Source organism: Oryctolagus cuniculus, chromosome 19, assembly GCF_964237555.1.
Source record: "Oryctolagus cuniculus chromosome 19, mOryCun1.1, whole genome shotgun sequence".
NCBI classification, from domain to species: domain Eukaryota; kingdom Metazoa; phylum Chordata; class Mammalia; order Lagomorpha; family Leporidae; genus Oryctolagus; species Oryctolagus cuniculus.
The window spans coordinates 6562666-6587688 of record NC_091450.1 but is presented as its reverse complement, the minus strand read 5'-3'; the positions used below and the strand labels follow the sequence as shown (position 1 = coordinate 6587688).

General features: G+C 57.0%; 1 protein-coding gene across 2 annotated transcripts in view; it reads left to right on the top strand.

Annotated features, from left to right (window-relative positions):
• The window catches only part of ITGAL (integrin subunit alpha L), a 39168-nt gene extending 14702 nt beyond the window's left edge, over positions 1 to 24466 (top strand). The window contains exons 12-31 of one of the 2 annotated variants that reach the window (XM_017337750.3): positions 73 to 224; positions 544 to 681; positions 973 to 1170; positions 1280 to 1410; positions 2848 to 3008; positions 3105 to 3256; positions 7026 to 7115; positions 10970 to 11023; positions 11107 to 11180; positions 11441 to 11582; positions 13876 to 13986; positions 14117 to 14196; positions 14278 to 14364; positions 16012 to 16087; positions 19128 to 19241; positions 19468 to 19524; positions 19634 to 19732; positions 20064 to 20159; positions 20980 to 21090; positions 22338 to 24466. In XM_017337750.3, coding sequence (XP_017193239.3) covers positions 73 to 224; positions 544 to 681; positions 973 to 1170; positions 1280 to 1410; positions 2848 to 3008; positions 3105 to 3256; positions 7026 to 7115; positions 10970 to 11023; positions 11107 to 11180; positions 11441 to 11582; positions 13876 to 13986; positions 14117 to 14196; positions 14278 to 14364; positions 16012 to 16087; positions 19128 to 19241; positions 19468 to 19524; positions 19634 to 19732; positions 20064 to 20159; positions 20980 to 21090; positions 22338 to 22496 — 2282 coding nt within the window. In that variant the 3' untranslated portion in view covers positions 22497 to 24466. Of the gene's footprint in view, positions 1 to 72; positions 225 to 543; positions 682 to 972; positions 1171 to 1279; positions 1411 to 2847; positions 3009 to 3104; positions 3257 to 7025; positions 7116 to 10969; positions 11024 to 11106; positions 11181 to 11440; positions 11583 to 13875; positions 13987 to 14116; positions 14197 to 14277; positions 14365 to 16011; positions 16088 to 16228; positions 16688 to 19127; positions 19242 to 19467; positions 19525 to 19633; positions 19733 to 20063; positions 20160 to 20979; positions 21091 to 22337 lie in introns of those variants that run through there. The other variant, XM_070064867.1, reaches the window with a different exon arrangement.
• The last annotated feature ends 557 nt before the right edge of the window (positions 24467 to 25023 follow it).

Sequence of the window (25023 nt, the reverse complement as noted above, 5' to 3'; positions counted from 1 at the left end):
CTGTTACCATCAGTAACACACAGTCCACCCTTGTGCTTCCGACTCAGAGGCCCACTCTCTCCATCCCCTCAGGTTACACAGTGACCTGGCTGCCCTCCCAGGGACACACATCGCTGCTGGCGGCTGGAGCCCCCCGATACCAGCATGTGGGGCAGGTGCTGCTCTTTCAAAAGCAAGAGGGTGGAGGACCCTGGAGCCAGGTCCAGAAAATAGACGGGACCCAGGTGAGCACGGCGGCGCAGGGGTGGGGGCGCACCTGCAGGACAGGAGCCACGCCCCTGTGTCCTTGGAACACCCACCGGCCCCTGCCAAACACCATTGTCTCTCATTGCTTTGTGTGGAACCTTCTGGGGTCACCCCTGTCCTCTCCACTCTCCAGCTTAAGCAACCCACCCTCGAACAGCCCACCTTGCCTGATTCGTGCAGGCTGCAAGGGTGGAGGCAGGACTTGAACCTGGACTTGAGGGCTGCCAGGAAGGGGCAGGTGTCCTCCCAACCTTGCTGCCCCGCGCCTCTCCCTCAAACATCTTCCTCTCTCTATAGATCGGCTCTTATTTTGGTGGGGAGCTCTGTGGCATTGACACGGACCAAGACGGGGAGACAGAGCTGCTGCTGGTGGGGGCCCCGCTCTTCTACGGGGAGCAGAGAGGAGGCCGCGTGTTCCTCTACCAGAGGAAGCAGGTGGGACCCAGGGCCCCGAGCGGAGGGCGGAGGGAGAAGGAGTCCCGATCCCGCGGCGAGCAAGCAAGCGTTGAGCACAGTCGGGCGCGAGCTGGTGCGAGCTGGGGGACGCGGCGGGCGAGGCCCACGCCGAGCGTCCTCCAGGGCCCTTCCTGAGGACCCACGGGCTCAGCCCTTCCCAGACCGCCAGGTCACACTGGGCACACGGAGGTTAGCCCGAGGGGCCCGTCTGGTTCCGGGAGACGCCTGCTGAGGGTGCAAGGTGGGACCCGTCTCCCTGCACCTTCCCAGCTGGGGTTCGAGATGGTCTCAGAGCTGCATGGAGATCCCGGCTACCCCCTTGGGCGGTTTGGAGCAGCCATTACCGCCCTGGCGGACCTCAACGGAGACGCGCTGACGGACGTGGCCGTGGGAGCCCCCCTGGAGGGGCAGGGGGCTGTGTACATCTTCAGTGGGCAGCAGGGTGGGCTCAGCCCGCAGCCCAGTCAGGTGAGGCACCCCAGCTGCCAATCAAGCCCCGCCCCCAGGCACCTGGAAGCCTCGGAGCCCAGCCCCCACCTGACCGGTCCCTCCCTCCCGCCTCTCTGTTCCTCCCCAGCGCATAGACGGGACCAAGGTGTTCTCAGGAATTCGGTGGTTCGGACGCTCCATCCACGGGGTGAAAGACCTCGGAGGCGACGGCCTGGCCGATGTGGCTGTGGGGGCCGAGGGCCAGGTGTTGGTGCTCAGGTGAGAGGGGGCGCCTGCACGTCCCGTTAGCGCAGCCCTGATCCTGCCCGTGGGAGCTGGGCGCCCGCCCAGCTGTGTCCCGACCCTGTGACCCTGCGAGGCAGCTCCTCTTCTTAGAAAGGTTTTATGTCTTTTTTTCTGTGAATTTTTTGAAAAGCAGGATGGGGTGGGGGAGAGAGGGAGGGAGAGGAGAAGGGAAGGAGAGAGATCTTCAGTCTGCTGGTTCATTCCCCAAATACCCACACTGGCCAGGGCTGGGGCAGGCGTTTCCCACGCAGGTGCAGGAGCCCAAGTGCAAACTGGTGAGTGCTGTGAAGGCAGAGACCTGCCATGGGGTAGACCAGCCAAGAAGGGCCTCTGCAGGAGAGGGCTGTGAGCTGGGGCTTGAAAGATGAGAGCGAGGGGCCAGCACAGTGGGTTAACGCTCTGGCCTCAAGCGCCAGCATCCCATATGGGCGCCGGTTCTAGTCCTGACTGCTCCTCTTCTGATCCAGCTCTCTGCTGTGGCCTGGGAAAGCAGTAGAGGATGGCCCAAGTCCTTGGGCCCCTGTACCCACGTGGGAGACCTGGAAGAAGCTCCTAGCTTTGGATCAGCCCAGCTCCTGCCGTTGCGGCCAACTGGGGAGTGAACCATTAGATGGAAGACCTCTCTCTGCCTCTCCTCTCTCTGTGTACCTCGGACTTTCAAATAAATAAATAAATCTTTTTAAAAAAAGTTTAACACAAAATAAGGCCAGCATGGCTGGAATGTGGTAGGAAGACTGAAGAACTGGCAACCTGCAACCCAGCATGGATAATAAAGAGCTTGGATTTTATTCTAAAAATCATGTAGCATCCTTGAAAGGTTATAAGCATGGAAGTAGCCCAATGATTTCTGGTTCTAAAAGCTCACATATCTTTTCTTTAAAAGTTTTATTTATTTGAAAGGCAGAATAACAGGGTGGGAGAGAGAGAGAGAGAGAGAGAGAGAATGGATTTCATCTACTGGTTTACTTCCCAAATGGCTGCAACAGCCAGGATTGGGTCAAAGCCAGGAGCCAGGAGCTTCCTCCAGGTCTCTCACGTGGGTACAGAGGCCCAAGCACTTGGACCATCTTCCGCTGCTTCCCCAGGTGCATTAGCAGGGAACAAGGTTGGAAGTGGAGCAGCTAAGACTCAACCCAGGTGCCCATAGGGGCTGCTGGCACTGCAGGCACTGGCTTAATCCACGACACCACAGCGCCTGCTTTAAAAAGCTCATGCATCTTAATGGAAACTAGATCAGGAGGTGCTGGAGTGAACTGGGGAGCCCTAGCTGAATATCATCATTGAGAGAAGCCTGGGATGCTGCGGTCTGCTTGAGGGAAGAGGGACCCCAGACCCTCAGACGGAGCCCCAGGTCTGACGAGGGGTGTGCGGCTGAGCCAGGGGGACACTGGGTTGTTTTCCACCCTGCAGCTCCCGGCCCGTGGTGGATATCATCACCCTGATGCGCTTCTCCCCGCCCGAGATCCCGGTGCACGAGGTGGAATGCTCCTACTCAGCCAATCACAAGAAGAAGGAAGGCGTTAACATCACAGTCTGTTTCCAGGTCAAGTCCCTCACCTCTCACTTCCAAGGTCAGTGCTGTCCTGCTGCCCCCCCCCCAACAAGAGCAGCCACCTGCCCCGGTCCCGCGTCCCCGCCATTCAACGCCTGCCTCTCTCACTGCCCAGGTCCTCTGGTGGCCAACCTCATGTACACCCTGCAGTTGGATGGCCATCGGACCAGGAGCCGGGGGCTGTTCCCAGGAGGGAGACATGAGCTCAGCGGAAACACAACTGTCACACAAGTCCAGTCCTGCACTGACTTCTGGTTTCACTTTCCGGTGAGGGAGCCAGCGCTGATGCTCTGGAAGGGGCGGGCGAGCTAGCTGCAGCGGGGGGTAGCAGCAGGTGCAGGCCCGGCCCTGTCACTGGCCAGCGGGTGCCAAAGGCTGTGACTGCTGCACTACCATTTCCTCTGCTGAGCAATGGTAGTAATCACTCCCTTAGCCTATTTCCTCCTAGATTTTTTTTAAATTAATTTATTTATTTGAAAGTCAGAGTTACACAGAGAGAGACAGAGAGGCAGAGAGAGGTCTTCATCTGCTGCTTCACTCCCCAATTGGCCACAAAGGACGGAGCTGCGCCCATCCGAAGCCAGGAGCCAGGAGCTTCTTCCGGGTCTCCTAGGCAGGTGCAGGGGCCCAAGGGCTTGGGCCATCTGCTGCTGCTTTCCCAGGCCACAGCAGAGAGCTGGATAGGAAGTGGAGCAGCCAGGACTCGAACCGGCACCCATATGGGATGCCAGCACTGCAGGCGGTGGCTTTACCCGCTATGCCACAGCGCTGGCCCCCGTTATTATTTTTAAAAACTCCTTGTTTGTGGTGGAAGTTTGGCTCAGTGGTTAAGACACCACATGGGGTGCCCATGTCCCATATTAGAGTGATTGGGCTCCAGTCCTGGCTCCACTGACAACCCAGCTTCCTGCTAATGCACCATGGGAGGCAGAGGATGATGGCTCAAGAACTTCAGTCCGTGTCACCCAGGTGAGAGACCTGGATTGAGTTCCAGGCTCCTGGCTTTGGCCTGGCCCAGCCCTAGCTATTGCAGGCATTTGAGAAATGAACCAGCATATACAAGATTTCTCTCTGCCCATCTCTGTCTGTTTTTTTGTCTCTGCCTCTCTCTGCCTTTCAAATAAAATAAAAAATAAACAAAGAGGAATTTTTAAAAACTTACTTCTAGGAGAGGCAGAAAAAGAGAGAGAGAGAGAGAGAGAGAGAGAGAGAGAATATATCTATTTTCCATTCTCTGGGTCACTCTCCAAGTATTTGTAACAGCCAAGGCTGGGCCAGGCCAAAGCCAGGAGCCTGGAACTTCATCCAGGTCCCCCTTGTGAGTGACAGGGACCCAAAGACTTGAGCCATCACTGCTGCCTCCTAGGGTTCATTTAAGTAGGGGCTGGAATTGGAACCGGAGCCGGGACTTGAACCCAGCGCTCTGATGTTGGACGCAGGTGTCCCAAGTGGAGTCTTAATTGCTGCACTAAATGCCCTCCCCTGAGACTTTTTTTTTAATGTTAAACTGCTGAAATACCCAGATTTGGTTTGACTATAGCAATCCTGTATACAAATGGGACAGAAGGGGGCCGGCGTTGTGTCACAGTGGGTCAAGCCACCACCTGAAATGCCAGCATCCCATGTGGCACCAGTCCAAGTCCTGGCTGCTCCACTTCAGTTCCAGCTCCCTGCTGATGTGCCTGGGAGGGCAGCAGAAGGTAGCCCGAATGCTTGGGCCCCTGCACCCATGTGAGAGACCTGGATGAAGCTCCTGGCTCCTGGCTTTGGTCTGGTCCAGCCCTGGCCATTGCAGTCATTTGGGGAGTGAACCTGTATATCTCTGTCTGTCTGTCTGTCTCTCTCTCTAGTTCTGACTTTCAAATAAATAAATAAATAAATCTTTTAAAAATGAGACTGAAATCCCATTCTTATGGTCTCTAAAATATTTATTTTTAAATGATCATTTATTCAGAGGTATAATTTTTCCATTTTCTATTTTATTTATTTAACTTGAAAGTCAGAGTTACACAGAGAAGGAGAGGCAGAGAGAGAGAGAGAGGTCTTCCATCTGTTGGTTCACTCCCCAGTTGGCCACAACGGCCGGAGTTGTGCCGATCCGAAGCCAGGAGGCAGGAGCTTCTTCCAGGTCTCCCACGCGGGTGCAGGGGCCCCAAGCACTTGGGCCTTCTTCTACTGCTTTCCCAGGCCACAGCTGAGAGCTGAATAGGAAGTGGAGCAGCCGGGACTCAAACCAGTGCCCATATGGGATGCCGGCACTGCAGGCACCAGCTTTACCTGCTACGCCACAGCGCTGGCCCCCCATTTTCTATTTTTTATAAGATTTATTTATTTATATGGGATGCTGGTGCCTTAGGCGGCAGCTTTATCTGCTATGCCACAGCACCTGCCCATTTTCTTTTTTTAAACTTATTTGTTTTTATTTGAAAAAATAGAAACAGGAAGACACACACACACACACACACACACACACACAGATCTTTCATCTGCTTGTTCACTCCCCAGATGCTCACAACAACCAGAGCTGGGCCAGGCTGAAGCCAGGAGCCAGGAACTCCATCCAGGTCTCCCACATGGGATGGTGGGGACCCAAACCGCTGAGTCATCCACTGCCTTCCTAGGGTGCACACCAGCAGGAAATTGAATCAGAAGCAGAATGGGGACTTGAACCCAGGCACTCCCATATGGGATACAGGAGTCCCAGCCACTGAACCAAACATTTGCCTCTTAAATTTTTCATAAAAAGCTGACTATAAGAACAGGGTGGAAAACTTTGGAGCTTGTGGGCCAGCGCTGTGGCACAGCGGGTTGAAGCCCTGGCCTGCAGTGCCAGCATCCCATATGGGCACCGGTTCTAGTCCTGGCTGCTCCTCTTCCAATCCAGCTCCCTGCTATAGTCTTTGGAGTTTGTTTTAAATTTTTTTACTATGAGGAACGTCAAGCTTATAAAAGTAGAAAAAGAAGTTTAATGAACCAGCTGATGCTCATCGCACAGTTTGAACAAGGATAGAATCACGGTCGGTCTTGTTCCCACCCCCAGTTCCTACCCCTCAGCTCCTCACCCCCACCCTTACAAGAGCTGGACATTTTAAACACTGCCACGAAGGTGGCAGTGTGGCCTGGTGGGAAGCCCTTGGGTTGGGAATGTGAACGTTTGGCCTCAGCTCTTGCCTTTGATACTCCAAGGTTCAGACAGTAGGATGTCTGTGTCGTCTTTTGGGCCTCTCTCTCATCGTGAATGCGAGGGTAATCATGCCTGCCTCCTAGGGTTAAGCGTCTGCAAGGGGCCACTGCCAGGCTCCACCAGTAACAAAAGGCCAAGAACCCTTCCTGTTCCTGGCAAACAGTGTGGTGCAGGCGGTTAAGCCTCCGCTTGCAACACCCACATCTCCTGCTGGGCTCCAGTTCGAGTCCTGGCTGCTCCCTGCTAATGCACCTGGGAAAGTAGTGGATGGTGGCCCACATACTTGGGTCCCTGCCACCCACGTGGGAGACTCTATAGATAGAGTTCCAGGTTCTTGGCTTCAGCCTGGCCCAGCTCTGGCTGTTGCAGCCATTTGGGGAGTGAACCAGCAGATGGAAGATCTCTCCCTCCCTCTCTCTCTCTCTCTCTGTCACTCTGCCTTTTCAGTAAATAAATAAATCTTTTTTAAAAGAAACTAATATTCTGGAGTTAGGTTAGTCTAGTTATGCTAGAATATTCTAGCAAATTTTGATGATGGCTGCCTAGTGCAGTTCGACAAAGATTCGTGGGCATCCACTAGAACTCATTGGGCAAAAGTGCTGTGATTGATTAGCGATGTCTGCCTTGGAACTGGGACTGAGGCATGATCCTTGTGCTGAGAAACACGTGAATACCCTGCTGAGGGAAATATATTTTCATGTACTTGTTAGTTGTAAAACATGTTCAGTACTGGCAAAGTCTAAGCCAAGCAACTACTAGAATTACATCACTTGTAAAATGCAGACAAGGTATGCACTTAATCTGGACTGTAGCAGAGATTAGACTTGTAAATTATGCTCTTGTCACCCCCAGGTATGCATCCAAGACCTCATCTCCCCCATCAATGTCTCCTTGAACTTCTCTCTTTGGGAGGAAGACGGGACATCCAGGGACCAAAGGACGGTAAGAACAGATTGGCTGGGGGGCCGATGGGGAAAAGTGGAAGTGACTATGAAATACACCGGTCTTTGGTCCTAAACAACAGAAACCAAACATGGCTTCCTTAAGCAGGACCAGCGTTTATGAAAGTCTGCACTTGCGAGAAATTTGAAAACCAAGTGTGGAAGGAAGGGGAGCCAGGGTGGTGGCTCTGGGGGTCCCCAAGAGACGACAGGAGTGGGTGGGCTCTTCTCGCTCAGTGCATCTGCTGCGGTCCCTGCTGGACAGAGGTTCCGACCTCATCAGGCTTCTGACACCGCTCAAGAGGCAAACTCCAGGCAGGGAACATGAGAAGGCTTGAGGCGCAGGCCGGGCCAGGGTGAAGGGACAGCCCATCTACATTAGCTCGTGGGTATTCAATAGGGGCAGGAGGCTCCCTCAGAACCGCATTGGGGTGCTACTGCCCTGTAAAAGGGGAGAAACAATGTCTGCCCCTAGTCTCCCGGATCACACACTCCCCACCCAAACCAACCGCCTGATGTCCTTGTCGGACACCCGGGATACTCCCTGGTGGTGACCAGGCCTGCTGGGCAGAACCAAGACCGGCAGCTTCCAGCCCTCTGCAGCACCGCTCCCCCGTCTGTTAGACAAGTCCCTGCACTCCCAGGCCTCTTTCAGAACTGAACACCTCTCGCTCCTGCACTGTGGCGGCTACTTTTCCTGTGGCTTCCGGCTGCATGGAGGGTGTCCCCGCCAGCCCCGCACTCTCGCGAGATTTGGAGGTAACGGCGATGACTCCTAAAAATAAAGCCTAGATCCCTGGAGCTCATCACGGCACCTGAACAAAGTTGCACGCGCTCCTGCTCCGTGCTAAGGGAGATAAATAAGTACGGCCCCTGCCTTTACGGCGCTCAGGGTCCCCTCTTGGGGAAGCCAGCTTCCCGGGGCAGCCAGGGTCCACGCCAGCGATTCAGAGGGGTCTGCAAAGCTTTCCCGCAGAGGGAACCTGGGGGAGGGGGAGGCGGGCATTCAGAAGGAAGCCAGACATGCGGACTGCAGAGGCCATGGCAGGAGGGAGCACAGGGCAGGAGGGTCAGCTGGCCCACACGCCCCTTCCAGATGGCCCCGGGGAATTGGCCTTTCTCCCTGAGGTCGCTGGGGAGCCCCTAAAGGCATGCGTGCAGAGGAAGGAGAACGTTATGTATACATGGGAATTTTTTTGGGGAGGGGTTGCAAGTGTCAGAAACTCAATCCACATCTGCCTTAATTAAGTAAGAAAGGAATCCATCTATTGATTCTGTACAGGCTGGGGATGATCCTGGTGTCACACATGTCTGTATCCAGGTAGCCAACAAGGCCACCAGGAGCCTGACTTCCTAGCATGGCTGACTATCCCCGCGCTGGTGTCACCATCAGGCATCGCCTTCACCCCATGGCAACCCCAAGTAGAAAGGAGAGAGCTTCCTTTTCTGTTCGTGCTGGCCCTCGGTCATACTCCTGCAGGCTTGGGTCCAACACGCACCCGACGCATGGCTACGTGGGGACAACCGAGGCCTTGGCGTGGGACCACCAGGCGGGAGAGTCGGGGGAAGGTGGGGTGGCCGTCTCCATGGCCACAGAGGTGCTGCAGGCGGCCGGTTCCTGCCTCCACAAGAAAGCTGGGTTGCAAGGAGGGGCTCCTGGAGGGATGGAGGCTTGTTTTGTCAATCGCCTTGAGGGGCGGCCCAAGGCCTGAACTAGGACCAGGGCTGTGGGCAGGGAGAGGGGGACGACCTCAGAGAGAGACGGAAGAGGCAGATGATGGCGCCCATTTCTGGGCCAATGTTGCCACCACGAGACAGGGAGCCCAGGAGGCGACACAGCTGTGCAGCGAAGGCGAGCTGTTTGGTGCAGTGGGGGTGGTGGTGGAGGCTGGGAGTCACCCTCCCAGGGGGGCAACTGGGTCCATTCTAGGCAAGGGTGAGGTTGGCCCCGTGGGATCAACTCAGCTGCACACGGACAGAGTCGAGGCAGCGGCTGCAGGCTGGAGCGGCAGTGGTGGCTGTGTGAGTGTAGATCAGGGGCTGGCAGACTTCCTGGAAGAGGCCAAACGCTAAGCGTCTTGGGCTTTGCAGGCCACACAATTTCTGCTCTAACTGCTCGGCTCCCTGGGGCAGGCAAAGCAGCCCTGCGCAGGAGGGCAGTGGTGGGTGTGGCCAGGAGCATCTTCTCTACAGAACTGGGGGACTGGATTTGACCTTCCAGCCACAGTTTGCTTACCCCCTGCTGGAGACCAACGCCTGGGCTCCCCTCTGTCCCCTTGCTCTCCATCCTCTGTTAAAAAAAAAAAATGGTTTCTGGGGGAAAGGCCGTTGGTTCTTACAACATGAACAGGCTTCAGTGAGGTGGAGGGAAGCTGGCAGGACATGGGGGCCCGGGGGTGTCTGAATTGTTACTCCAGGTTCATACAGTGCCAGGGTTTGCTTAACAGGGAGAGAGAGAAAACACACATTCATGTGTGAGTGGGGGGCTGCCCCCCACGGAGAGACAGCCATCCTGAGTGGGCCAGAGACTTGGCTGGAGGCGGGGGTGGCCAGCGAGAGCCTGGTCAAAGGCAAAAGAGAGCCCCGCCCCCATTATCAGTCTGTAGGGGCAGTGCCTGCATTGGGTAAACAAATGAGGTTGGGTCTTAGCCTACCTGAAGCATTCTGGGATTTTTATGGCACCTCCACATGGAGTTTAACTTCCACGTGACATAGTGGCTTCTCCTCGGTCCTGGACCCAGATAAGACACAGGTGCATCCTGGGAAAGTGGGCATAATTAGATTGACAGGTGAAGGGATAAGGTTACCATGCAGGACTGGCAAAAATCCCAGCTCACCTATTTCTGGCCAACTCCCTGCCTTGGTTCTCCATATCAGTGTCAAGTTCAAGGGAGCTAGGAAGAGGGGCTTAGCTTCCGGCAGAAAGACGGCTGAGCGAGCCTGAGGCCCTGCCCGGGCTGTGGGGCCCTGGCTGCTGGGGACCCTCTGGGTCAGAGCCAGTGGCAAGCAAAGCAGTGAGGACCCAGCCCTTCAAGGAAGAGTCTGCAGGCTGCCCGGGAGGCGGCCTGGAGGGGGAGGAGGAGGCTGGAGTCTTTCTAGAAGGTGCCGCGGATCAGCTCCAAAATCCTCCAGGGCCCCTTTATAGCCTCAGCGTAAAAGTCCAACCCCAAACATGGCCTCGGTGGAATCGGAGAGACACGTCCTTGCTACCGCCTCTGGCCCTTCATATGCACTCCTGCTCCCCGGTTAGACTTCAGGGGGGCGCCATTCCCTCTGGAAGCTCCCCTGACCCCCACGCCTGGGGTAGGAGTCCTGGTGTGCCCTGTACTTGTCCCGTGAAGTACCCACCCGTGGCCCACTCGGTTGGGAATGTAGGGAATGCCGGGTCGTTCCTCCCACCACAGATGGGGGAGTGGGGAGACAGAGGGTCCATCTTGTTCTCTGGTGTACACCCAGCGGCCCAGCGTGGGGCCTGGCCCCAAGTAAAGGTGTGGAAAGCCTTGGCCTTGATCTGGCCAGAGCCGGGGCGCTGGGGTGCACGGAGGAGCACCACAGGGAAGACCCGGGGCCACCAGCAGGTGAGCCCGCGGCTGCGCAGCCAGGCACCCTGCCGGGGTGAAACCCTGAACTGCTTTGTTGCAGCCCTGATCTCCTGTCCAGGGCAGGGGCTGGGGCATCCTGAGCTGGCCTGACACTGAGGAGCTGCCCCCACAGAGAGGGTGGCGGTACAAGGCTGTGGCTGCGGCAGAAGGAGGTAGCCCAGCCGAGCCCCAAGCCCCCCACCCCCACCCCGCAGCCCTCTTCTGTGTTACCTACCCCCTCCACACCCGCCGTCACCCTCTCTGTGCACTGCAGGGCAAGGACAGGCAGCCCATCCTGAGACCCTTGCCGCACTCAGAGACCAAGGAGGTAAGAGGGGCGGGGTCTGGGGGGCCTGGGCGGGGCGGGGCCTGGGGCCTGCGGCTCCTCATCTGTGCTGCGTGGTCTTCCAGATCCCTTTTGAGAAGAACTGCGGGGAGGATAAGAAATGCGAGGCCAACCTGGGGCTGTCCTTCTCCACCGCCAGGTCTGTGAGGCCGACCCCGGCCACCTGCTCCGCGCTGTTGTCCTGGGCAGCCCCCAGCGTGCTGCAAAGATGGTGGTCTTCTGGGTCCAAAGCCACTTCCCTGGCCCTGGCCAGATAGGTCCCCTGGGGCCACCACCTCCCTCCCTGGGCCTTGGTGGCCTTGTCAGGGAAACATGAGTCCCCTGGAGCCCCGGCAGGATGGGCGGGAGCCAGCGTCCTCCATCGCCGGCCCGGTAACTCTTCCCTGGTCTCCCCACCAGGTCCAGCGTCTTGCGCCTGACGCCCTCGGCCAGCCTCTCGGTGGAGCTGACCCTGAGGAACCCCGGAGAGGATGCGTACTGGGTGCAGCTGGACCTGCGCTTCCCCCAGGGGCTTTCCTTCCGCAAGGTGGAGGCGCTCCAGGTGAGCCTGAGCTGCGACCCGAGAGAGCGCGGCTGCCGCCTCCGCCTCTGCCGCCTGCTCGCTCTGAGCCTGGGCAGCTTGCACAGCCTAGCGCGCATGCGTGGGCGGCAGCAGCTGCTGTGCACCTGCGGGGTGGGGGTGGGGCCTGGAGGCATAGCCGGTTCCCACGTGATCTGGGGGACAAGTTTTACTCTTCTTTGAGCCTTGGGTTCCACAATCAATAATGAGGCTGGAGGCAGCCGCAGGGCTAGTCCGAGGGCCGCATGACGAGGGGTGTGTAAACCTGTCCCCAGGTGTACTTGGTCAACAGGATGCACTTGGTGAGGGTGGGGCTTGTGGTGCAGCAGCTTAAGCCACCGCTTGGGACTCCCAGCTCCCATACTGCAGCGCTGGTTCCAGTCCCAGCTGCTCCGCTTACCATCCAGCTCCCTGCTAGTGTGCCTGGGAGGCAGCACATTTATTAAATAAACAAATAAATAAATAAATCATTTTTTAAAAATGCACTTGGTTCACCAAGATCCATTCGCTGCCTGCCTAGAGGTAACCAAACTGTTTTTTCAAAGATGACCTCAGTTGTTCCATTTATTTATTTTTCCCTGGAATTTTTTTTAAGATTTATTAATTTGAAAGGCAGAGTTACACATAGAGAGAAGAAGAGGCAGAGAGAGAGAGAGAGAGAGAGAGAGAGAGAGAGAAAGAGGTCTTCCAACCGCTGGTTCACTCCCCAGATGGCAGCGATGGCCAAAGCTTCACTGATCCTAAGCCAGGAGCCAGGTGCTTCCTCCTGGTCTCCCATGCGGGTGCAGGGGCCCAAGGACTTGGGCCATCCTCCACTGCTTTTCCAGGCCACAGCAGAGAGCTGGATCGGAACAGAAGCAGCCGGGACTCAAACCGGCACCCATATGGGATACCAGCACTGCAGACGGCAGCTTTACCCACTACACCACATCTCCAGCCCCTGGAACTTTTAAAACTTTTATTAAGTTATTTTCATTTTACTTGAAAGGCAGAGAGAGATTGTCCATTTGCTGGTTCACTCCCCAGATGACTGAAACAGCTAGGGCTGGGCCAGTCTGACCCAAGAGCTGGGAACTCCATCCATGTCTCCCACATTGGTTGGAGGCCCCCGAGGACTTGAGCCATCACTACTGCTTTCCAGGGTGCACCTTAGCAGGAAGTTGAATTGGAAATGGAGTTGCAGGACTCAAACTAGGCCCCCTGAGTGAGAAGCAGACATCCCAAGTGCTGACTTAACCATTGCACCAAACGCCTGTCTGCCACCATTGTTTTAAATATAAACAATTTTAAAGATTTATTTATTATTTCTTTGAAAGGAGGCATTACAGACAGATACACACACACACACACACACACACACACAAAGACTGATTTCCCATCCACTGGCTCACGCCCAGTGGCTGCAGCGGCCAGGTTGGGGGAAGACTGTAGCCAGGAACCTGGAACTCCATCCGGGTCTCCCACGTGGGTGCAGGGACCCAAGGACTTGGGCCATCTTCCGCTGCTTTCCCAGGTGCATTAGCAGGGAGCTGGACCGGAAGTGGAGCAGCCGGGACTCCAAATGGGATGCTGGCATCACAAGTGGCAGCTTAACCCACTGTGCCACAATGCGTTTCCCCAAGCTCTTAGGAAAAAAAAAAAAAAAAACAAAAAAAACAAAAACAAAAAAACAGCTGTGAGGCAGGTGTATGACCTTGAGGTTAGGCCATTGGTTGGGATGTGCGCATTCCATATCGGACTGCCAGGGTTCGAGTCCCAGCTCCACTCCCAGAATCCAGCTTCTCACCCTTGTAACCCTGGGAGGCAGCAGCGATGGCTCAAATAGTTGGGTCCCTGCTACCCATGTGAGAGAGCTGGGTTGAGTTTCCAGCTGACTTCAGCCCAGCCCCAGTATTGCAGGCATTTGGGGTGGGGGGAAGTGAGCCAAGTAGATGGGCGCTCTCTCTCTCTCTCTCTCTCTCTCGACTTGCAAATAGATGAACTAAATTCTTTTTAAACAGCAGTTGCTGCCCGTGTAGAGACCACAGTATTTTAACTATCTCGAAATATTCTCTGCTTGGTTCATGCCACAGCAGGTGCACCGTTCCCATCTCTGCACTGCTCAGTCACTTCCTGTTTTCACACTGCTACCGTCTTGGTCCTAAACCTGTGTCTGTGCCCCTGGCCCTTTGGCTCTGCCTCTCTCAGAACACAGCCTGACAGGGACAGAGCCCTGGGGGAGGCGGCCCCTTGGCCTTGCCCACCGTGATGTCCTGTGCTTTTTGCTCACTGCCAGCCGCACAGCCAGATACCTGTGAGCTGCGAGGAGCTCCCGGGGGAGTCCGAGCTCCTGACCAAGACCCTGTCTTGCAACGTGAGCTCTCCCATCTTTAGAGCGGGCAGCTCGGTGAGTACACCAGGGGGCTGGGGGCTCGGCTGTCTGCAGAAGGGAGCCGGTGACTGATGACCGGGAAGGGGCTACCCTACCACCACCGCCTCCCCCGACAAGTCTCGTGCCCGATTCGTCCCCCTGCCAGGTTGTCATCCAGGTAATGTTCAACACGCTGCTCAATAGCTCCTGGGAAGACCTGGTGGAGCTGCACGCCCAAGTGAAATGGTGAGCCAGCCCGGGCAGGCCCCGCCCACCCCTCTGGTCCTGCTCCTCCTCCCAACCCGGCTCCTCCTCTCCCCAATGCAGTCACAACGAGGACTCGAGCCTCCTGGAGGACAACTCGGCCACAACCAGCATCCCAGTGCTGTACCCCATCAACATCCTCATCGAGGAGTGAGTCCCCCAACCCCGCCCCCTGCTCCCACCCGGGGCCCCACCCTGCCTCCCTGGCTCTCCTTCCAAGCCCCCTTCCTCTCCCAGAACCCCACTCACCCGCCCACACAGGGTGATCAGATCCGATTCCAGCCATGTCCCCCAGCGCTTTCCAACAGAGGAAACCAGAGGGAGCCCTTTGCCAGCTCCGAGCCAGGTCAGCGTTTCGGGGCAGAGAAAGCGTATCGCGAGCTGGCCCTGGGTCCACGCTGCACGGCGTGGCTGCTGGCTCTCCCTGGAGTGTGCAGGGTCTCCGTGGGAGGCTGTGAGCCTCTCTCCATTCTCCTAATAACCAAACCTACAGCCACTGGGTCTGACCTGAAGTTCGTTGTCTGACCCCAGAGCCCCAGGCGAACCCTGGAGCACCAGACGCTGGCTCCCGGGGGGCAGGAGCGCCAGCAGAGAGGGGAGAGACGTGCTCACACTGGCCAGCTGCAGAGGCCGCGTCGCATGCAGAGTTTGTGGATCTCAGAATGTGTGGCGGGAAAGACTCATGGACACCGCACTTGGATTTTCTTTCTTTTTTTTTTTTTCCTAAGATTTATTTATTTTTTGACAGGCAGAGTTAGAGAGAGAGAGAGAGAGAGAGAGAGAGAGAGAGAGAAAGGTCTTCCTTCCGTTGGTTCACCCCCAAATGGCCGCTACGGCCGGCGTGCTGTGCCAGCTAAAGCCAGGAGCCAGGTGCTTCTCCTGGTCTCCCATGCGGGTGCAGGGCCCAAGCACCTGGGCCATCCTCCACTGCCTTCCCGGGCCACAGCAGAGAGCTGGCCTGGAAGAGGAGCAACCAGGACAGAACCGGCACCCCAACTGGGACTAGAACCCGGGGTCCCGGCACCGCATGCCTAAGATTTAGTTATTTACTTGAAAGGCAGCATTAGAGAGAGAGGGAGAAATCAATCTTGCATACATTGGTTCATTCCCCAGTTGGCCACAATGGCCAGGGCTGGGCCAATCCAAAGCCAGGAGCTTCTTCCAGGTCTCCCACATGGATGCAGGGGCCCAAGCACTTGGGCCATCTTCTACTGCTTTTCCAGGCCATTAGCAGAGAGCTGGATCAGAAGTGGAGCAGGTGGGACTCGAACCGGCTCCCATTTGGGATGCCGGCGTTGCAGGCAGAGGCTTAACCTTCTATGCCACAGTGCCAGCCCCTGGATTTTCTCATTTATAGAAAAGGAGATGAGAGATATACAGGTGCTTTTTCAAGCCGGCTCACTGAGATAAGAACAGGGCCAGGGTCTGAGGTTGCGTCTCCAGTGCCGCTGCACATGAATGCCAACCAGGCTGACCTGGGTGAGGATTTGGAGCCAGGAAAGACAGGGATGGGGCAGGGAGTCCAGTGCTGGTGTGGTCACCTGTGCAGGGCCCAGCAGGCATAGAGATCCTGGGGAGGTGGCACACGATGGGGAGGCCGAGGCCTGAGGCCCTAACCTCCAGCCCTGGCGCCTTTGGGGGAGCCTTCGTTTCCCAAGGAAGACAACAGGCCGTTCCTGGCAAGAATTGATTCAGATGGTGCTCGTGTGGTCCCTGGCACAGCCCCGGCAACTCGGAGGCAGCCTGAGGCCACGTCGCCACCTCATCTACTTCCCATCTTTGCTCTTCCCTCCACAGGCAGGAAAACTCCACGCTCTATGTCAGTTTCACTCCCAAAGGCCCCAAGATCCGTCATGTCAAGCACACGTACCAGGTATGAACCCCCGGGAGAAGGGTCCCCATGGATCCCACACGCATTTGGCCCCAGCCTGGGGTCAAGGGATGCTGTGCCAGTGAGACAGTGTCCTTACCCTCCGCGGGCCCAGCTGCCACCTGGCTCTGTCGTCCTGCACAGGTGCACAGTGTCTACCTCAGCTGCTAGCGCCTGTGGGCCCACAGAAGCACAGAACTTGAAGACAAAGAGTGCAAGAGAGAGAACCTAGAGTCTTTCGTTTGTTTGTCTTTTTAAGATTTACTTATTTATGGGCCGGCGCTATGGCGCAGCAGGTTAACGCCCTGGCCTGAAGTGCCAGAATCCCATATGGGCGCCGGCTCGAGTCCCAGCTGCTCCACTTCCCATCCAGTCCCAGCTGTGGCCTGAGAAAACAGCAGAAGATGGCCCTATCCCTTGGGCCCCTGCACCCACGTGGGAGACCCGGAAGAAGCTCCTGGCTCCTGGCTTTGGATCGGCCCAGCTCTGGCCCTTGAGGCCAGTTGGAGAGTGAACCAGCGGATGGAAGACCTCTCTCTCTCTCTGCCTCTCCTCTCTCTGTGTAACTCTGCCTTTCAAATGAATAAATAAATATTTTTTAAAAAGATTTACTTATTTATTTGAAAGGCAGAGTTACAGAGAGAGGGAGAGAGACAGAGAGAGAGAGAGAGAGAGATCTTCCATCCACTGGTTCATTCCCCAAATGGCTACGATGACCAGGGCTGGGCCAGACCAAAGCCAGGAGCTTCCTCCAGGTCTCCTATATTAGTGGCAGGGGCCCAAGCACTTGGGCCATCTGCTGCTGCTTTTCCCAGGCCATTGGCAGGGAGCTGAATGGGAAGTGGAGCAGCTGGGACAGGAACCAGTGGCCATATGGGATGCCGGCGCTACAGGCGGCAGCATTACCAGCTGTGCCACAGTGCCGGCCCCAGAGGCTAGGGTCTTACTCAAACGTATCATGAGCCAAGTTGGAGTTGAGGTACTTGGGTAGGTGCTGTGCCAGCCATAAAACCAGACAGTTTGCCCAGGCGGCAAACCTGGGTCCTATGCCTGTGCCTTACCCATGCTGGCCCCATCATTCTCACGCTGGTCCATAAGACCTTCTAGCCCCAGGCATTGCCATCCTGTTTTAGACAATATTTCTTTTTTTAAGATTTATTTATTTATTTGAAAGTCAGAGTTACGCAGAGAGAAAAGGAGAGGCAGAGAGAGAGAGAGAGAGAGAGAGAGAGAGAGAGAGAGAGGTCTTCCATCCGCTGGTTCACTCTCCAATTGGCTGCAACAGCCAGAGCTGTGCCCATCGAAGCCAGGAGCCAGGAGCTTCCTCAGGGTCTCCCACATGGGTGCAGGGGCCCAAGGACTTGGGCCATCTTCTGCTGCTTTCTCAGGCCACAGCAGAGAGCTGAATAGGAAGTGGAGCTGCTGGGACTCAAACCAGCGGCCATATGGGATGCTGGCACTGCAGGCAGCCCTGAAGCCAATTATTTGAGCCGTCTTCACTGCCGGAGAGAGCAGAAAGCCAGAATTAGGAGCCAGAGCTGAGCATTGGACCTGGGTGCTTCAGTATAGCCACTGGGCCAAACCCCAGAGCATTTTTGTTTTATTTTGGTGGGTAACTATAATATGTAGTCTATGAGTACTTCAAAAAGTCCATGGGAAAAATGGGATTAAAAGGTAAGGGTAGGGGCCGGCGCCGTGGCTCACTTGGCTAATCCTCCGCCTGTGGCGCCAGCACCCCGGATTCTAGTCCCGGTTGGGGGCTCCAGTTCTGTCCCGGTTGCCCCTCTTCCAGGCCAGCTCTCTGCTGTGGCCCGGGAGTGCAGTGGAGGATGGCCCAAGTGCTTGGGCCCTGCACCCCATGGGAGACCAAGAGGAAGCATCTGGCTCCTGGCTTCGAATCGGCGCAGCACGCCGGCCGTAGCAGCCATCTGGGGGGTGAACCAGCGGAAAAAGACCTTTCTCTCTCTCTCTCTCTCTCTCTCTCTCTCTCTCACTGTCTAACTCTGTCTGTAAAAAAAGAAATTAAGGGTAGGGCAGGTGTTTGGTGTGGTGGTTAAGGTGTGACCTGTAAGATGCCAGGAGCCTTTGTCGGAGAACCTGGGCTAGAGTCCTGGCTCAGCTTCCTGCTCGTGCGCCCCCTGGGGGGCAGCAGTGATGGCTCAAGTCCTTGGCTCCCTGCCACCCACACGGGAGACCTAGATGGGGCTCCTGGATCTTGGCTTCCGCCTCACCTAATTCCAGCTGTTCTGGGCATGTGGGGAATGAACCAGAGGATGAGGCATATTCTCTCTCTCTCTCTCCCCCACCCCTTCTCCCAAATAAATATAGATTTCTCTTTAAAATCATCTTTCACGGTTAAATTCAAACGCTGCCGCTGATATTGGGCCTTTTGGATTTCACTGGTGTGTTGCCCCCCGCGAATGTCTGTGCGGTGCATAAGCAGTAAAACCCTCTAATTGAACATGGATCTGCCCGCTTGTCTGAGATGTCCTCGGTGCCACTCCTACGTCACTTTCCTCTGTATTTCTTTTTATACAAAAAAAAAGGTGATCTGGAGACGTCTCCTAATTCAGTGCGGTTTTCAAAGTGAGTCTTTCCCAGCCTGCTCTGTAGGAATACTCGTTGTATCCATCCTGTTCAAGTGTCACTTGCGCATTGCTGTTGGGGCCTATTATGGGCTGGGAAGTTAGAGGTGGCAGAAGCCGCAGCTCCCCTGCTCAGGAAGTTTGCGGTCAAGGCCAGAGTCAGCGGCACAGGCAGATCCCCGGCCGTCCTGCAGGCAGATGCTGGGTGAATATAGGAGGGTGGAAGCTGCCCTGGCTTGGGGAGCCAGCCAAACCTTCAATGGTGACAGCGGAGCAGGAGGGTGCGGTTTTCCCATTGAGGAGGGCTCAGGTGTGGTCCATCATCACGCATCATCACGCACCAGCTCGCGGGGAGCAGATGCCCGGGGCCTCTGCCAGTGAGGACAGGGAGAGGCGTGGGCTGCTCCGGGCAGGGTGGCATCCCGGCCATGCACTCACTGACCCTGTCTCCATCCCAGGTGCGGGTCCCGCCCTCCCTGCACCAGCACAGCATGCCCATACTGGAGGCCCTGGTCGGGGTGCCGGTGCCCCACGGCGAGGAACCCATTACGTACAAGTGGTCTGTGCAGACGGTGGGTGCAGCCCAGAGGAGGCGGGGATACCACAGCCCGGGGGTGGGGCGTGGGGCTTGGAGGGAGTGGTCTGGGGTGTCTGGTGGATAAGCTCCCCCAGGGTAAAGAGGGCGGAGCTGGGCATGGGACTGGGCTGATGGGGGCAGGGCCCTGGTGGGGAGGTCTTATCTAGAGTGGGGAAGCCCCCCACTGCTAACTCAGCACACACACACACACCCTCTGCTAGGAGCCTCCTGTCACTTGCCAGCGTGAGGATCTGAAGAGGGTGCCCAGCGCGGCTCAGGTGAGGGCACTGGGGCGGGGCGGGGCGAGGCGAGGATGGCGCGGGGGGGGGGGGGGTGGAACAGCCTCTCTGATCGCCTGCGATCCTTCCGCCGCCCCGCCCCGGGCAGCCCTGTCTCCCCAGAGCCCAGTTTCGCTGCCCGTTCATCTTCAAGCAGGAGCTGCTGGTCGAAGTGCTCGGGACTGTGGAGCTGGTGGGCGAAATTGAGGTAGCACCTGCTCCTGACGCTGACGGATGTGGACGGGGGCCTGAGTGCCAGGGCCTTGGGGAGGATACCCCCATACCCCATACCCCACCCCACCCCTACTGCCCCCAGCGGAGTTTCCCTCCGTTTTCCTTTGCCAGCTTGAAGGTTTCCCCGTTAGTTACCCGGAGAGCCATGCTGTGTTTAGAATGTGCCCAGCTGTTACTGAGGCCTGTGGGTGGGTCCTGGGGGCTCTGTATAGGGAAGCTTGGCCCACCCACCAGCTGGGACCCGCCCTCCTCTGCTCCTTCCTGCCGGGGCCTGACGCCTCTCCGTCCTGCCCCCGCCCCCGCAGGCTTCCTCCATGTGGCACCTCTGCAGCTCCCTCTCCATCTCCTTTAACAGCAGCAAACATTTCCACCTCTACGGCAGTAACTCCTCAGTGGCCCAGGTACCTCGGCCTTCGCAGAAGCCCTGGAGATGGGCCACAGGCGGACATGGGGGGCGGGAGGGGGGCACCCAGGGCAGAGCGAGAGGGGCGATGGGTGGGGCTCAGCACAAGTCAGAAGCTCCTCCTCTGGGCCAGACCAGTGCACCTGCCGAGGAGAAGCCCCGGGGGGCGGTCAGGGCCGCCTGTGTGTGGTCAGACGATGGCGCAAGCTGAGCAGTTGGGTCACCCGCGTCCCACACCGGAGTACCTGGGTTCAGTGCCCCGTTCCTGTCCCGTCCTGACTCCAGCTCGCTGCTAATGCTCACCCTGAGAGGCAGCTGATGGCTCAAGTAGTTGGATCCCTGTCACCCACGTGGGAGACTTGGATGGAGTGCCCAGCTCCTGGCTTTATGGGCTGGCCCTGCCCTGGCTGTTGTGGGCATTTAGGGAGTGAACCAGCAGATAGGAGCTGGTTTTAAAAATAAAAACTCCCAAAGCAGGAGTCAATGGTAGCTTCCCAACCCAGCAGTCGGAGGGGGCGGAGAGGCCCAGGGTTGTGAGCGGGCAGGGCAGGTGTGAGAAGCGGGAGTCTGTGAGGCTGGCAGGCCGGGGCACAAGCGAGGAAGAGGAGTCTTGGGCTGGGGGAGCCAGAGACTGGGAGGCTTTGTGTGCGCCGCTGAGCTGGGGAGCCCTGGAAGACGGAGGGTGGGCCCAGGGTGCATGCTCGCCATGCGGCTGCAGCGTGGGACCCAAAGGAGGGACACAGCCCAGACAGGTGAGAGGAGGCGGAGCCTGGATGAGGGCACGGGCCCCCTCAGGTGGCTTCTTCCCTCCCTCCCAGGTCCTCATGAAGGTGGACGTGGTGTTCGAGAAGGAGATGGTCTACCTGTACGTGCTGAGCGGCGTCGGGGGGCTGCTGCTGCTGCTACTGATCTTCCTGGCGCTCTACAAGGTGTGAGGCACTCGCCACAGATCTGGTCCCTTGCCCTTTGGGGATCTCACAGTCTAAAGGGAGAGGCAGGGGGCAGGCGCTTGGTGCAATGATGAAGTTGCCATTAGGGGCACCCACATCCCATGTCTGTGTCCTAGGTTCCAGTCCCAGCTGCACTTCTCTCTAGCTTCCTGCTATCGCATACCTTGAGGCAGCAAGTGATAGGTCGAGTAATCGGGGCCCTGCTATCCAGGGGGAGAACCGTATTGAATGCGCAGCTCCTGGCTTTGTCCTGGCCGCAGCTCTGGGCATTTGTGGGCATCTGGGGAGTAAACCAGTGGACAGAAGCGCTAGTGCTCTCTCTCTCTCTCTCTCTCTCTCTCTCTCTCTCTGCTTTTTACATGGGTATCATGTCTTGGGCCATCAACCACTGCCTTCCCAGGCGCATTAGCGGGAAGCTGGATGGGGAGACTGGCACTCCCTTATGGGAGTGCGCCACAACGCCGGCCCCTACAAGTGTACCTCCGTGTCTTCCAGTCTGAGCACAGACAGCTGTACCCCGCTAGTGCTCCACTGTCCAGGTGCCCCCTCTTTTATGGAACAAGCTCCCTACCGAGGAACATTTCAGATTATCTCTAATTTGCATCTGTTTCAAACTAAATGGCAAGAAAAGGCTGTCCTGAGTCATGTCTTTGCACACTTGTTCTTTTTTCTTTCTTTTTTTTTTTTAAAGACCGATCTTGTAAGAAGTTTTTAGTCAGTGCTCCACTTTATTTTTTTAAAGATTTATTTATTTATTTGAAAGTCAGAGTTACACAGAGAGAGGAGAGGCAGAGAGAGAGAGAGAGAGTCTCCATCCACTGGTTCACTCCTCAATTGGCTGAAAGGGCCGGAGCTGCACCAATCCAAAGCCAGGAGCCAGGAGCTTCTTCCAGGTCTCCCACATGAGTGCAGGGGCCCAAGGACTTGGACCATCTTCTACTGCTTTCCCAGGCCATAGCAGAGAGCTGGATCAGAAGTGGAGCAGCTGGGACTCGTACCGGCGCCCACATGGGATGCTGGCATTATAGGTGGCAGCTTAATCCGGTGTGCCAGAATGCTGGCTGCAAAGAAGTAAATGAATCATAAAAGGAAAGAAGAATGAGCGCTCAGACAAAGCCCACAGTGTGCGGGGCGGGCCCCACGTGCCCGGGGCGGGGTTTCCCAGCTCTCCCCGGGGCTCACTGCACCCCCTGGGACTTGGGCTCACTGGGCTTCTCTTCCCGCAGGTGGGCTTCTTCAAGCGGAACCTGAAGGAGAAGATGGAGGCCGACGGCGGCAGCATCCCGAATGGAGTCCCGGGAGAAGGCGTGGGAGGAGGCACCACCGCTGACTGCCTGGAGCCCCTGCAGGGCACGGAAGCCAAGGAAGGAGAGGACAAGGACTGAGTGCGCCCAGCACGGGACCGCCCCGGCCTCCGTCTCCGTGTCTTGGCCGAGTAACACTGCCTGTCCTCAGGCCTCAGTTTCCCCGTCTTGAGCGTGGAAGCGTCTCCTGCTAGAAACTGCTGAGGGACGGGCCAGGAAGGCAGGCTCCGCGCCCAGGCCTTGGTCCCCGCTGCCACAGCCTCTGCGGCTCCTCCTCCGGGGTGAGAAGCCACAGTCGCAGGAAACCCAGGGCCGCTCCGGGCCCTCACACCTGGCCCTAGCGACCACAGATGCTCTGACTGCCCCATCTCTGGCCCGGAGCCCAGTCCGCAGCCAGGGAGCTCTTCCCACCCGTGTCCCTGCCTCGCTGCAGGCACCTGGCTCTTTGGCCGAGATTCTTACTCCAGCTCGCTCCCGTCTTGCTACGCACGCCCAGCCGGCTGCCTCTGCCCAGAACGTTCTACCCAGCTCCCTCCCTGGCTCGCTGTCAGCTCGCAGCAGCCGCCAGCCCGGCTCAGTCGGGCTCCCACGTGTGCACCTGCTCCCGCAGCCCGCCCTTGTCCCTCATTGCGCCGGTCACAGTTGCTCATGGCTACTTAAGGGGACCCCCGTGAGGGCGGGGACCGGGGCCCTGTCTTGTTCACCTTGTGGTCCTTGGTGATGTCACAGGGCTGGGCACACAGTAGGTGCTTCACAGTGCCATGGAATTAATGACTGAGCGTGGGGAGATGTGGAAGTCTGAGCAGCCCCAGGGTATCCCCAGCCTTCAAGGCTCTGCCCCCCCAGGCTCTGCTCCGCCCCTGGCCCCACACCATGCCTGCAGGCATACGTCCAAGAAATGTGAGCCCCTGGCCAGTTTTGGGGTTTCATGCTGGTGCCGTTCCAGCCCGGGCCTCCAAGAGGGGAGTGCTTTGTTCTCCACCCGTTCACGCAATGGGCCCAGGCCTGTAGGCTCTCCTCCCTTGCTTTCCTCCTGCACCTGATATTGTAGGGTAATTCAACAGAGAAGCAGGGAGGGGTGAGCGTTAAAGATGCCCACATCCCATAGCTGAGTCCCTTTGTTCAATTGCTGGCTCCGGCTCCTGACCCCAGCTCTCTGGGAGGCAGCGCTGATAACTCACCACTGGCAGAGTAACTGAGTTCCAGCCACCCGTGCGGGAGACCTGTGTCCCATGCACTGTCCTGGCCCAGTCCCCAGTCACTTGGGGCATGTGGAGAGTGATGGGAGACTTCTGTGTCTTTCCGCCTCTCAATTTAATTTTTAAAGGGGGGGGGGTGAGAGAGACACAGAACTGGAGAAAAGGTTAGAGGGTATTGGATAATTCGTGAACATGGGAGTCTAGGCCATCCCCACCAGTTTTAAGTAATGATTGAAGGAATCTTCACCCACCCTGTAGAAGGGACAGAGTGACCAGTCGCTGCTGCCCCCTTGTGGTCAGTAGGAGTCCCAGGGAATTGTGAGAGACCAGCTCCTGGTCTAGCGCTAGGAAGCGAGAAAACTGAGAAAGGCAGGCTGGGCAGGAGGTGAGAAGCAGCTCTGTGTCCCCCTCCCCTGCTTTGATGGTCCCCTGCTGCCTACAGGGGAGTGGCTAAACTTTCCTGAGCCTGGCACACACCACTCAAAACAGCCTCATCAGCCACTCTGGGAAGAAAATAGTAAACGGGGCTGGCGATATGGCGCAGTGGGTTAGGCTGCCACCTGCAGTGTCAGCATCCCATATGACCACCGGTTCAAGTCCCAGCTGCTCCACTTCCAACCCTGCTCCCTGCTAATGTGCCTGGGAAAGCAGTGGAAGATGATCCAAGTGCTAGGGCCCCTGCACCCACATGAGAAACCCAGATGAGGCTCCTCGCTCCTGGCTTTGGCCTCGCCCAGCCTCAGCAGTCGAGGCCATTTGGGGAGTGAACCAGCGGATGGGAGAGTGTGCGTGTGTGTGTGTCTCCCTCTTTCTGTAAATCTGCCCTTCAAATAAAATAATAATTTTAAAAAGGGTCTCTTTCGCTCTGTTTCTCCTCTCTGTTAACTCTGCCTGTCAAGTAAATAAAATAAATACTTTTTTTAAAAAAAATTGGGGGGCTGGCACTGTGATGTAGTGGGTAAAACCACTGCCTGCAGTGCCAGCATCCCATAAGGGCGCTGGTTCAAGTCTTGGCTGTTCCACTTCTAATCCAGCTCTCTGTTGTGGCCCGGGGAAGGCAGTGGAGGATAGCCCAAGTCCTTGGGCTCTGCACCCACATGGGAGGCCTGGAAGAAGCTCCTGGCTCCTGGCTTCGGATCAGCACAGCTCCGGCTGTTGAGGCCAATTGGGGAGTGAACCAGTGGATAGAAGACTTCTCTCTTTCTCTCTCTCTAACTCTTTCAAATAAATTTCTTCCAGATCTCCCACACAGGTGCAGAGGCCTTGGGCCATCTTCTGATGTATTCCCAGGCCACAGCAGAGAACCGGATCAGAAGTGGGGCAGCTGGGACCAGAACCAGTGTCCATATGGGATGCTGGCACTGCAGGCAGAGGCTTTACCCACTATGCCACAGCACCAACCCCTCTTG